Source organism: Mastacembelus armatus, chromosome 9 (genome assembly GCF_900324485.2).
Source record: "Mastacembelus armatus chromosome 9, fMasArm1.2, whole genome shotgun sequence".
Classification (NCBI taxonomy): domain Eukaryota; kingdom Metazoa; phylum Chordata; class Actinopteri; order Synbranchiformes; family Mastacembelidae; genus Mastacembelus; species Mastacembelus armatus.
The window spans coordinates 157,857-171,460 of record NC_046641.1 but is presented as its reverse complement, the minus strand read 5'-3'; the positions used below and the strand labels follow the sequence as shown (position 1 = coordinate 171,460).

At 39.2% G+C, this 13,604-nt stretch overlaps 2 protein-coding genes across 3 annotated transcripts in view; both read right to left on the bottom strand.

The window, feature by feature from the left end:
• Positions 1-3,682, bottom strand: part of npdc1b (neural proliferation, differentiation and control, 1b) — a 56,825-nt gene extending 53,143 nt beyond the window's left edge. The window contains exon 1 of the mRNA XM_026322672.1: positions 3,295-3,682. Within this exon, the coding sequence (XP_026178457.1) occupies positions 3,295-3,364 (70 nt within the window). The 5' untranslated portion in view covers positions 3,365-3,682. The remainder of the gene's footprint in view (positions 1-3,294) is intronic.
• Positions 3,683-7,644: 3,962 nt separating this feature from the next.
• The window catches only part of niban2b (niban apoptosis regulator 2b), a 52,754-nt gene continuing 46,794 nt past the window's right edge, over positions 7,645-13,604 (bottom strand). For both annotated transcript variants that reach the window (XM_026320934.2, XM_026320935.2), the window contains 2 exons: positions 9,617-9,728; positions 7,645-9,396 (listed from right to left, as the gene is read on the bottom strand). In XM_026320934.2, coding sequence (XP_026176719.1) covers positions 8,549-9,396; positions 9,617-9,728 — 960 coding nt within the window. In that variant the 3' untranslated portion in view covers positions 7,645-8,548. The remainder of the gene's footprint in view (positions 9,397-9,616; positions 9,729-13,604) is intronic.

Genomic DNA, 13,604 nt, shown 5'->3' with positions numbered 1-13,604 from the left:
CCCACGATTGCTCAGTTTGGCTGGACAGCCAGGTCTAGGAAGAGTTCTGGTCGTCCCAAACTTTTTCCATTTGAGGACTATGGAGGCCACTGTGCTCTTAGGAACCTTGAGTGCTGCAGAAATGAAAAAAAAATTTCTACATTTCTGGTTTTTTCTGTCAAGATGGGGTGCTGAGTGCACATTAATGAGAAATAAAATGAACTTTTTTGATTTTGAAAGAGTGAAAAATTTAAAGGGGTCTGAATACTTTCCGGACCCACTGTATATATCTATATAGAGATATATATATCTATATCTCTATATAGATATAGATATAGATATCTATATCTATATCTATATATATAGAGAGAGAGAGAGAGCGAGCGAGAGAGAGATTTACACATCTTCCCCAGAAACCTGTGGCCTTGGTGCTAACAGACACAAAGAACAGAAGTCAGAAAGGGTTGAGAGATGGACTAAGTCCTTGTACAGCAAAATGTTAACTCATTGTTTCTATTACTATTACTGTGCAACTTCAAAGAATTCATGTGCAAAGCTGTCTCTGGATTTGGTTACATTAAAATTTAAAAACGGGGAAAATAATATATGTTAAGGCAAAGGACAGTGCATTCAGAAAGTATTCAGTCCGCCTTCACTTTATTCAATTTAGGCTGCAGCCTTGATACTACAATTGTTTTAATTAATTTTTTGTCATTAATCTACACTCCCCATAGGCACAGTGGCCTCCATCATGGCCTGGTCCTGGTTGTGCCAAAACTTCAAGTTTTTTTTTTGTAAATTTTATTAAATTTACAAACATTTCTAAAATTCTGTTTTCACTTTGTCATTATGTTGTACTGATTGTTGATTAATGAGAAAAAAATTAGTTTAAACAAATTGTATCACGCTGCAACATAACACAATTGAACAAAGTGAAGGCAGTCTGAATACCTTCTGAATGCACTGTATGTAAATACAAAAATACAACAGTAAAACTGCACCACACTGCAACGTAAGGTTGCAGGGCAAGGTTTATAAATCAATTTTTCACAGCTCAGGCACATAAAATTAGTCCAACTTTTCACATATACAGTACATCAGTTGCTGCTGTTCCATACAGATTTACAATCCTAGTTTACAGTTTACTTCTAGTTTTACCTCTCTAAATATTGTACCAAGACCATATTAGCAGAGACAGTTTTTAGTGAGACTCCTGTGAATGAGAAATGACCAAACCCACAACTTCACCACTGTAACAAATATATATATCAAATTACAACTGTTATATGCCACCACTAAAACAGTAGATCAGCATAGCATTCTAATAGCAAACCTTGAGGGTAAAGGATACATTTTGGCTAATAGTCATACAAGAAGAATTTATTGCATCATAACAAAGCAGCACTGCACTGTGCCACAAGGTACGACCCAGAAAAGGACCAGGCATCCCCAGAACACACTCTTAACAGGTGCGTGTCCAGAAATGAGTCATCCTGGGGGAAATCTCAGGTCAGACCAATCTGCCTGGATCAGTCCACCCTTTTATTCAGTATCACATGTCATTTAGTTTAGTTTCTCTTTCTAACTACAAATAGAGTAAATCCTCCATGGATTTGTTTTCAGGTAACGCTTTGGTAATCATTACTGCAAATTAAACTTCATTTTATCCAATAAATGGATTCTTATGACAAACATTAATTGTATCTGAGCACATGTAAAGCCTTTATTCATAGAAAATAATGTGTTGTTTTTCATTGGTTAATTTGATTACATATTTATGCAGCTCCTGTCAAAAACTGTAAAAACTGCATTTCATACTCAAAGGAATTGGAATGCACTATCTTCTTCATTCTGACTGAAATCTTACTTAAGCTTGGAAGTAGCATTTTAACAAAACTTCTTTGTTCAGCCATGGAACATGGTTTTCGTCTCCAGATGAAATTTGTTTAGATGTCCAGAACTTTTTATTATCAGAGATTGTGATTATTTTGTTGTACATAGCACTCATTGGTTTTACTTATTTATTATTAACAATCAGTATATTTATTGTACCTCAGTATTATTTTTTATTCCGGAATTGTCACAAGAGTATACTCACTTTATTTGGATGATGAGGCAACAAAATCAGTTTTCATGCAAAACAAAATACCAGAGGGGTTTGAGTGGAATTCAGAGTAAACCGTGTGATGTTAAATGCTCATCCATGTCAATGAGAAAGAGCTCTTGAGTTCTGACAGCAGAAATGTGTTCATGAAGATGACCAGACCACAGCCAGCATCTCTATTTGAGGCTGTGACACCACCAGCACTGACACACCCTGAAAACATCTTGTTCTATCCATTTCCCACCTCACAGGCTAATGTGATTTCTGCTGTACATCCTCTCAGCCACATAACTGGGTGGAAAAGCCTGGAGTCACTCTGCATCTGTCTGTGTGTGTGACTAGTCGTGACTGCACTGACACACGGACAGCTTCACTTTCAAAAGGGGTCTAAAAGCATTTCAGACCCATGCTATATTCCAGATGTTTTTGGGAATATAGTGTTTTAGTCTAGCGTCAAACATACTAAATCTCACTCTGAAGATTACTGTGCTGATAAAAACACAGGATCATACTAACCTGTATGGTAACATTACTGCTGTCCCTCATCTGAGTATACATCTATTAACTACACCTTTCAAGAGATTCACAAAATTCAGGTTAAAAACTGGTAGGAGGGTTGAATGTAAATATAATACAACCCATCCACAAATTGTTACATTTTGAATTGTTAAAGACAGTGAATAATTTTCAAACCCAGTTTCTAAAAATCTCAGTTATTTACAGTAAAGCAACACTGCTTTCACTACACACATAGCTTCCACCTTCTATTCAAAAGAAAATCATTCCTTTAGCACTGCAAGCATTATTATTGCCGTGAATTTTTTCCTTAAATTGTTTGGTCGTAAATACCCAGTATAACTCCCTAAAACCTGTGGTTGCACTTTCAAATGTGTAATTTTGTCTGAACAAGTGATATTTGATTTTTGACCATAGGACAGTGAAAAGCTGGCGATCCTTAAAACTGGGACCTACTTTTATGGACAGACGACTATTCGCTTTTCAAACTATTTCTCTGTAATTTTTGGCTGGCTGACTACACAAGTCTAAAATAAAAACAAAGCAGGCACAAACCATACAACCAGGCATGGTAATGTAGGCTAGTAGACTACCGCTAAATGTAGCGAAAGGGTGATGCACCCCTGTTCCGGACGACCTTTGTTACTACAGCATTGGACCGTGTGTAAATGACAGCAGGTAGCAGTAGCACTTACCTGTTAAGCAGGTGCTCAGCGCCAACAAGGCCGCAAAAGCCGCAGCCCGGCCGAGCAGCGGAACCAGCATCCTGGGCAGAGATCCACCGATTGATGGGGGACACCGACCAAAGGAGTAGCAGGAGTAGGAAGAGGAGGAGGCGACGGGGGAGAGGTGTCGGTGCTGATCATTCCCCCATCCCGTGTCGCTCAGGAAGGAGATGAACCAGAAAAAAATGGAAATAATAATAAAGGGAACTGAGAAAAGGAAAGCCTTTGAGGAGGCGATGCGCGCAGCAGGCTTCGTAGGTGTGTTTGCCGCAGCCTGCTTGCTCTCTACCGGGGACAAGCTACAGCTGCACACCGATGACCGGCTCACTGGAGGCGTTTGCGTCTGTTGAGCTGTGGCTAAGGGACGTAAGGCTGTTTCGTCAACACGCTGCGGCGTCCTTCAAGTTTCCTTCGGGTGCTGCTAATGAGCACAGAAGCCCATGTTTAAAGAGAACCTATTACATAGAAAACCATCGTATACCATCTGCGTCATTGTAGACCAAACTCTGAGCGCCTTCCTACGTACAGCGGATTTCCTATGATAATTTGGCATTGGGTTTAGGATGCAATTTACAGTAGGACAGTCTGGAGTCTGTGGCAGAGAGGATCGTGGACAAAATCAACTCCATACTGGACAATCCTGCCCACCCAGTTCATGAGGAACTGTGGAGAATGGGAAGTTCATTCAGCCACGGACTAATTCCTCCTAAAGCCAAGACTGAGAGATTCAGGAAGTCTTTTGTGTCCACGGCCATAAGGCCATTATTCCACAATATAAACAATAACACACACACACACAAATTTAAAAAGTGCTGTAACAATTGAATTTCCCCTTGGGGATTAATAAAATACTCTTCTTCTTCTGCTTCTTTAGATGAACTCTGTACAAAAAAATAGAAATGCAGCTAGTTGGCATGGAATAAATCGTGCCATAAAGCTATTCTGCAGGTAAATATGCAGCTCTCTTATCTGATCACAGCATATGATGGTGCAGCAGTCAGAATTTGAATGTGAAGAAGCAGGCCACAACTAACCCTAATCCCATTCATATAAATAACAGACAATCCGTGCTACAAGAATTATGTTAAAAAATAAAACATGAATTTTAATTTTTAAAATTTGTCTGGTGGAAACTACCAAAACTACACTGTATAGATAAACATTTCTCTTAGGAATACATTTAAAAACAAATTTCAAACAATTTTTGTTTTTGGTTAGGATGTCAGATTGTCAATATATATAAACAGTTGTACATGTACACTTGCTCTCTATAGCTTGTCATGTGCAGTCTGACTGATAAAAGTCACCATGGACTACACGTTAACCTAGTTAGTTAACAGAATAAACATTTATAGTGCAAAAGTCTACTGATAAAATTAAGCTTTTTCTAACCAAATAAGAAATTAAATGTTTCTATGAAACGTCATGCTGTTGATCCAACATATAAACCAATCCTTTCCCAATCACTCCCGGAAGTCTTGGAATTGGTGGAGAACCAAAAAAGTGCAGCTGCCTTGATGTTGTGAGGTTCTTGTTGCCTACATGACATCAAAGTCAATAACTATCAAATGGAGAGCGAAAAATACATTAATGGAGGGGGGAAAAGCAAACAAAAAAGTTTGACTGTGAAATTGTGATAAATATACATGCATTGATAGGTTGAACACTAAGGAGGGAGAGGTGGATTTGTACAGGTTGGCGAGGCAGAGAGAGTAGTGGAGGCTAGACTGAGGTCAGAAATGAGCATTTGTGAGCAGCAGTATGGTTTCATACCAAGAAAGAGTGCCACAGATGCAATATTTGCTGATTGAGAAGTACAGAGAAGGCCAGAAGGAGCTGCATTGTGTCTTTGTAGATTTGGAAAAAGCATATGACGGTGCCAAGAGAGGAGCTGTGGTTTTATATGAGGAAGTCTGGATTGGCAGAGAAGTATGTTCGAGTGGTGCAGGACATGTATAAGAGCTAGAAGACAGTGGTGAGGTGTGCTGTAGGGGTGACAGAGGAGTTCAAGGTGGAGGTGGGACGGCACCAAGGATTGGCTTTGAGCCCCTTCTTGTTTGCTGTGGTGATGGACAGGCTGACAGATGAGGTTAGACAGGAATCTCCGTGGACCATGATGTTTGCAGATGACATTGTCATCTGTAGTGAGAGCAGGTGGAGGAAAATCTAGAGAGGTGGAGGTTTGGTCTGGAAAGGAGAGGAATAAAGGTTAGCTGCAGTAAAACAGAGTATAGAGACACGTGCAAGCAGGTTGGAACGGGTGGAGGAAAGTGTCAGGTGTGATGTGTGACAAAAGAGTGTCAGCAAGAATGAAAGGAAAGGTGTACAAGACAGTGGTGAGACCAGCAGTGTTGTACGGTTTAGAGACAGTGGCACTGAGAAAAAGACAGGAGGCAGAGCTGGAGGTAGCAGAGCTGAAGATGTTGAGGTTCTCTCTGGGAGTGATGAGGATGGATAGCATCAGGATTGAGGACATCAGAGGGACAGCTCATGTTAGATGTTTTGGAGAAAAGGCCAGGGAAGCCAGACTGAGATGGTTTGGACATGTTCAGAGAAGGGACAGTGAATACATTGGTAAAAGGATGCTGAGGTTAGAGCTGCCAGGAAGGAGGCCTAGAGGAAGACCAAAGAGGAGGTTCTTGGATGTAGTGATAGTGAAGGAGGACATGAGGATAGTTGGTGTGGGTGAGGAGGATACACAGGATAGGGTTAAATGGAGGCAGATGATTCACTGTGGTGACCCCTGAAGGGAGCAGCCGAAAGGAAAAGAAGATTCACATTTTCGCTTGCAAGTGGGATAATTGTGCTCGCCATCTGTTAAAACGTGCAGTTCTATATTTTTTGCTAGTTGTGGCATTGATGTAACGCCATAATTGGTGCTCAACAATTGGGACAGAAGAGTAACTGGCATGCATTGTGTGGAAATTGTCAGTCACTGATTCTGTGCAACTCTGGCTGATTTCAAACAAGCATTATTGTTTGAAGTTCAGGGTTGCCAGCCCATAGTCAAATGTGCCTCATATGCCAGTCTTTCACTCTTCATAGTAATCAACATTTTCCACAAAACATCTTTTTTGCAGTGGTCCCTTGTCCCTTGCACACAAACGTTAGTACACATTCAGTCTTCATGACTACACATTTTCAGGTCACTTATTAGCCTATATTGTGAACATTGCCAAACTAGTTACTAAACAGACTGGTTCCAGTCATATAACTTCAAAGTCATTCACATGCCAGAAAAATCAATGTTGTGGAGCCACTGTCACATCATCTTGGGGAAAGGGCAGTTTCCCGCGAGTGACTGTAAACATGGAAAAGCACTTCTCTCTATTATAACATAAATCTCTATCAGTGTCAGACTAAAACTAAAACAAAGCAGATGACTAAAATGTGACTAAAACTAAAACTGAATTTTAGTCAAAAGACTATGACTAAAACTAAATTAAAATCTGCTGTCAAAATTAACTCTGATCACTATACCAGATCTTTTTTCACTTAAGCTGTTATGCATTCATGGTGATACACACACACATGAGAAAAATGAACCATAGAATGGGTCTTTAAAGTAAATACTCTATTACCTCTTTGGATCATTACTTAATTGTGTTAAAAAGGCAGGTGCGTTTTCTCCAAGGTTTTCTGTATCTAACAGGACTGTGTAAACATAAAGATATAGATAGGTGTCCGGATTTTTCACAATGCCTTGGACACATCAATGGTTATGAGGTCAAGAAAAAGGTTGAGCTGCTGAACTCAAGCTGACCTGGTGATTCAATTCACTTTAGATATCAATTCAGGATCTAACAGCTCTATGTCAGAGTGAGGTGTGACTCTGGGTTTGAATACTACATATACTTGTCTTCCATTGTATTTAAAAGATAGTTATGCTGTCTATTTAAAAGTGCCCAGCTTCCACAATTCAGTCTTTTTTGAACATATTAACAATAGCAAACACATGATTCGGCTTCATTATGGTCTCAGATTTACGTACAGCAGATGTCACTATTTATGACTGTGTCAAAAAATTTGAAACAAGTCAGCTCTTCATTTGACATGAAGCTTAGAGCTGTAACCATTTTTACACTGACTCCAGTACAAAAGCAACATTCTCAGTTGAGTTGAACCCATGACAAAAGAAGAAGTTTCACCAGAGTGACCTGGATGAATACAGCCCGTCAATCTAATTTAGTGGTTTGATTTAAAAAGTGTGTGTGTGTTTGTGTGTGTGAGAGACAGAACGTGTGCAAAATGTCTGTAAAAGGAAGGTTTATACACCTACAAGCAGTAACAACAAATACCATGAAGAGAAACTGATATTTTATCAATAGTGTATTATCAGTAAAAAGAGTAGCTTCAATATTGATTCAGCGTACCACTCAAGCACCATTTGTATCATACAACAGTAAAACAAATCTAAAATTATATTGGTCAAAAAAAGAGAATGATGTGCAAAATAAATAAAATGTGGTGGAGAGATCAGCAAAAGCACTGATGAAATTATACCAATAAAAATAACAGTTTGGTAGTGCACTGGACCATCGAGGAATTTGTACATAATATACACAAGGTATCTTTTTAAGGGATAAATTCCTAAATTTAGTGTTATTCCCACCAACACAAAAGAAATCAGGTTTTGAGTTGTCAGTGTTTACACAGTTACATTATTTTCAGTTGGCTTATTAGATACAATAATAACCAAGAAATATTCAGGATTTGTTTTGTCTCACTTGGTTCATGCTAGTCATCACCTTAATGAGGTTTCAAGAGTATAATTAGTATTTACACTAATAAATGTCATAAAAACTCAAATTGCTTAAGGTTATAAATGGCCACATAGTAGTTTAACAAGATGTACTGTAACCAATTTACACACATTTCAATAAAGGCACCTTAACTGGGGTGTTGTTGTAACATGTTCATATGTTTATAACACACCACTAGGGACTCAATATCTTCCACTGTGCTCACATTTATACCAGGTGAAGAGAAAATACTGTGAAACTACTGTGAATTGAAAGATTATGAATATTGCCAGGAAAAAGATTGTAAAAAATGATGACAGCCCCTGAGCCCTGCTCAGTGAAAATGTGTTGAGCAATAACATGCCTGACACTTTCTGAAACTGAAATGTGATGTGGTTATAACAACATTAAGCATCTTTTAATTGTGAGAAAAACAGAAGAATTCAGTTTAAGCCAAACTAGTGCACTAATGGTCATTTTCATCACTGGTCTGCGGTCTCGGGGTCAGTGCTTTTGATTTCTGCTTCTGGAACAGTGGCAGCATTTTTTTCTTTCACCTCAGGGTGTTCCTCTGTAGGCAGTGGGGCTGCTCTGCTAGGAGCCACATCCACTCCTTCACCTGTGGAAGACTGGAAACCGCTGTCACCATGTGGGGATGGGGAGACATCACATTCCACTTCTGCAGGGCTCTGTGAAGCCACATCTGTCGCTCCAGATGGGTTTTCCTTGACAGAAGATGGCAGTAGCAATGCCTCCTCTAACAGCTCCTGAATGGAGGGTGGTTGATCCTCCACCACTTGGTGGCTGTCTTCACTTTTATCCTTTTCTGTGGCTGAAACCCTTTCTGTAGCAGATTCCACCTTCACTGGGAACTCACCCTGCTCTTCTGGTTTGGTTTCCTCTTTCTGCATGACAGAACCATTGAACAAGTCCAGAGTATTCTCTGAAATTTTGGCATTTGCAGACCCATTATGGTCAGGTAAAGCTTTACCATCTGAATTCTCCTCACCACCTCCATCCTTCTCCACATCCTCATCCCTCTCTGGGATCTTGTCCATACCAGAAACCTCCACACATGACTCATTGGGCAGGACCAGGGAGCCTTCCACCTGGATCATGGACACCACCTGCTTCATCCTCCTTTTCTTCTGATATTCCCCACCCTTAGTCCCCTCCCCTGCTCTGTCTGCCTCCTCCTGGTCTCCTCCATACTCCCTAGCCCAGTCAATGGTGTTCTCTCCCAGTAGGTGCAGGCTGGGGTCACTGTTACTAAGGACAATGCTGTCCCTGTACAGGTTGTGTTTCCTCTGGACTGCTGCCTCCTTCACAGCTACAAGCAGAGAAAAGGGGTTAAAATGTGCTTCAACATGATAAATTAAGAAAAATAATGAGATGTGTTAAAAAGTAAGTGTAGAAACTATGGTTGATTCTTAACAAGATTTGTAATAGCATTGTCTTCTGTGTCCAATAAAAAAAGAAACACATACAAAAAGTGTTTTCAGATTGGCTTAGTGTTTATAAAAACAGGAATAACACTGGAGAAGACTGACCCATCATGATGTCCTTCATGACAGAGTGCAACACCACCTCCTCAAAGATATTCTCCACTAGGATGAATTGAGAGAAGTCCTCAAAGATCAGCTCCTGGAAGCGTGGCAGCTCCTGGTGTTCACAGTAACACTTTAAAATCCAAATGTACCTTTAGCCTTTAACATCTCTCTAAATTATGTCATTACCTTTGCTTAATCAGGGAGTTAGACATGACGTTTTTTTTAGTGAGTACTATTCTAATCCAGATCAAGAAAGTGTAATCCAGACAGCCTTCCTCCAGCTATGTGTTACACAGTGCATTGCTACATGTTGCTACATCTTCTACATATACAGTGCATTCAGAATGTACTCAGACCCATTTCACTTTTTTCAATTCTGTTCTCATTAATCCACAGTCAGTACCACATGACAAAGTGAAAACAGAATTTTAGAAATGTTTGTAAATTTATTAAAAAAGAAAAACTGAAATATCACATTTACATAAGTATTCAGACCCTTGCAACAACACGTGAAAATTAGATCAGGCACCTCCCGTTTTTCTTGAGATATTTCAACAATTTGTTTGGAGTCCACCTGTGGTAAATTAAATTGATTGGACATGATTTGGAAAGGCACACACATCTCTAGAGAAGGTCTCACAGCTGGCAATGCATATGAGAGCAAAAAACAAGCCATGAGGACCTGCCTGCTTGGCTCAGAGACAAGATTGTTTTAAGGCACAGAGCTGAGGAAGCATACAAAAAAAAAAAATTTTGCTGCACTGAAGGTTCCCAGGACCACAATGGCCTTCATAATACTCAAATGGAAGAAGTTTGGCACAACCAGGACTCTTCCAAGAGCTGGTCGCTGGGCCAAACTGAGCACTGGGAGAAGGGCCTTAGTAAGAGTGGTGACCAAGAATCCAATGGCCACTCTGACTGAGTTCCAGAGATGCTGTGTAAGGATGGGACAAAACTCCAGAAGGACAAACATCACTGCAGTCTCCACCAATCTGGGCTTTATGGCAGAATGGTTCAATGGAAGCCTCTCCTCAGTGCAAAACACATGATTGATTCAAGTTTGAAAAAAAGCACCTGAAGGACTCTTAGACTCTGAAGAACAAGATTCTCTGGTCTGATGAAACCAAGATTGAACTGTTTGGCCTTAGTTCTAAACATTATGTCTGGAGGAAACAAGGCACCTCTCATCAGCTGCCCAATACCATCCCGACAATGAAGCATGGTGAGCATGGTTTTTGAGCAGGAGGGACTGGGAGACTGGTCAAGGTTAAGGAAAGCTGAATGGAGCAAAGAATATTGAGATATTCTCAATGAAAACCTGTTCCCCAGTGCTCAGGACCTCAGACTGGGCTGAAGATTCACCTTCCAATATAACAGTGACCTTAAAGACAACTCTGAATGTCCCAGAGTGGGTCACACATCTCTGAAGAGACCTTAAAATGGCTGTCCACTGATGGTCCCTATCCAACCTGACTGAGATTGAGAGGATTTGCAAAGAATAGCAGAAAATCCCCTAGTGCAGGTATGAAAAGCTTGTTGCATCATACCCAAAAAGACTCAAGGGTGTAATTGCTGCCAAAGATGCTTCCACTAAGTACTGAGTAAAGGGTCTGAATACTTATGTTTTTTTTTCTTTTTTCATACATTTACAAACATTCCTAAAATTCTGTTCAGTCATTATGTGGTACTGAGTGTTGATTCATGAGAAAAAAATGAATTTGAACAATTGTAGTATGAGGTTGTAAAATAACACAATTGAAAAAAGTGAAGGGGGTCTGAATACTTTCTGAATGCACTGTAGATGGAAAAAATATATATATCTGTGTCCAATTAATATACTGTTTGCTATGTTTGGTCATTTTAAGCTAACTGGAGAAACCAGTGTCCTACCTTTGAAGACCAATCCAATCCGGAATACAGAAATAGGCAGTGGTTATAACAACCAATACGTAAAAATAAATTAAAGCAATGGAAAGGCAAAGACAGCTGCATGAGATGTTTTATTACCAGTGATGCTATTATATAATCTGTCCACCAGAGAGCAATGTGACTTCACTGTGGCTATATATGCTGTTCACTCTAGAGCAGAAGGGAGTCGGTGTGAATCTGTGTCTCCATGTAGGATGATGTGATAACTGATCACCAAATTGACTTACTCTGCCTTACTGAAACCTGGCTACAGTAGGATGAATATGTCAGTCTGAATGAATCAACCCCCTCAGTCATAAAAATTTTCATGTTCCTTCCACTCAAACTTATTGTTTTCATCCTTGTTTCATCCTCAGAACAATTACAAATCATTTGAGAGCCTCACTCTTAGTCTCTCACATACAAACTGGAAAACACAAAAACCAGTTCTACTTTTCATTGTGTACCCTCCACCTGTCCCTTACTCAGAGTTTTTAACTGAATTCCCTGACTTCCTGTCTGATTTAGTGCTTAGATCAGATAAAGTCATTATAGTGGGAGATTTTAACATTCATGTAGATGTTGAAAATAACAGCCTCAGCACTGCATTTAATTCTATATTAGATTCAATTGGTTTCATTCAAAATGTGAATACACCCACCCACTGTTTCAATCACACCCTTGATCTTGTTCTGACCTATGGTGTCGAAATTGAACATTTAATAGTTTTTCCCCAAAATCTTATTTTGTCAGATCATTCTTTAATAACTTTTGAATTTAAGATGATGGATCATGCAGCATTTGGAAGAAAATTCCACTACAGCAGATGTTTATCTGACAACACTGTTAATAAATTTAAGAAAATGATTCCATCTTTATTTACATCTATGCCATGTGCCAACACAGTGGAGGGCAGCTGCTTCAATCCCATTACGTATTCATCACACATTCTTAAAGCAGGCATCACGAAGGCTGGAAAGGAAGTGGCGTTCCACAAACTTAGAGGAAATTTTTCTAGCCTGGAAAAACAGTCTACTAACATATAAAAAAGCTCTCCGTAAAGCCAGAACTGCATACTATTCATCACTAATAGAGGAAAATAAGAACAATCCCAGGTTTCTTTTCAGCACTGTAGCCAGGCTGACAAAAAGTCACAGTTCTGTTGAGACCAGTGTTCCCTTAGCTCTCAGCAGTGATGACTTTGAGTTTCTTTACAAATAAAATCACAACTATTAGAGATAAAATTCATCAGATACTTCCTATAGCTGCAATAAATGAATCTTCTACTACAGTAGCTCTTGAATCATCTGTAAGACCTCAGTTATGTTTAGACTGCTTCTCTCCCATAGGTTTCTCTGAATTTACCTCAGTAGTTGCTTCATCAAAATCATCAACATGTCTCTTAGACCCCATCCCTTTAAGACTACATTAATCAAACCCTTACTCAAAAAGCCTAGTCTTGATCCAGGGGTCTTGGCTAATTATAGACCAATATCCAACCTACCATTTATTTCTAAAACCCTTGAAAAAGCTGTTGCTAAGCAGCTATCAGACCACTTACACTATAGCTGCCATAAATTAATCTTCTACTACAGTAGCTGTTGAATCATCTGTAAGACCTCAGTTATGTTTAGAGGTTGAAAGAGTACAAAAATATTCTACTCAAGTAAAAGTACTGTTGCATTTGATGAAATTTTACTTAAGTACAAGTAAAATTATTATTGTAAAAATCTCCTCAAGTAAAAGTAAAAAGTAGTCCTTTTCAAATTTACTCAAAGTAAAAGTTACGTAGTTACTTTGCAGTGCATATAAAATAAGGCATGTTGACATGACATTTAGGAAACTACATTTAATTTATTTTACTGCTCTGTTTAACAAACATTTTAAATTAAAGTTAAATAACACGATATGACATTTAAAATATATTGGGAATGCATGTCATGTATTACTGTGCAACAAACATCCTTCTTCTCATCAACACTAATATTGCAATTGTGCAAATAAACAGGTCAGTGACAGTGACTCATATAAAACCACATTCTTAACGTGCATCTGGTATCAGATTGCTCTACCTGTTAAA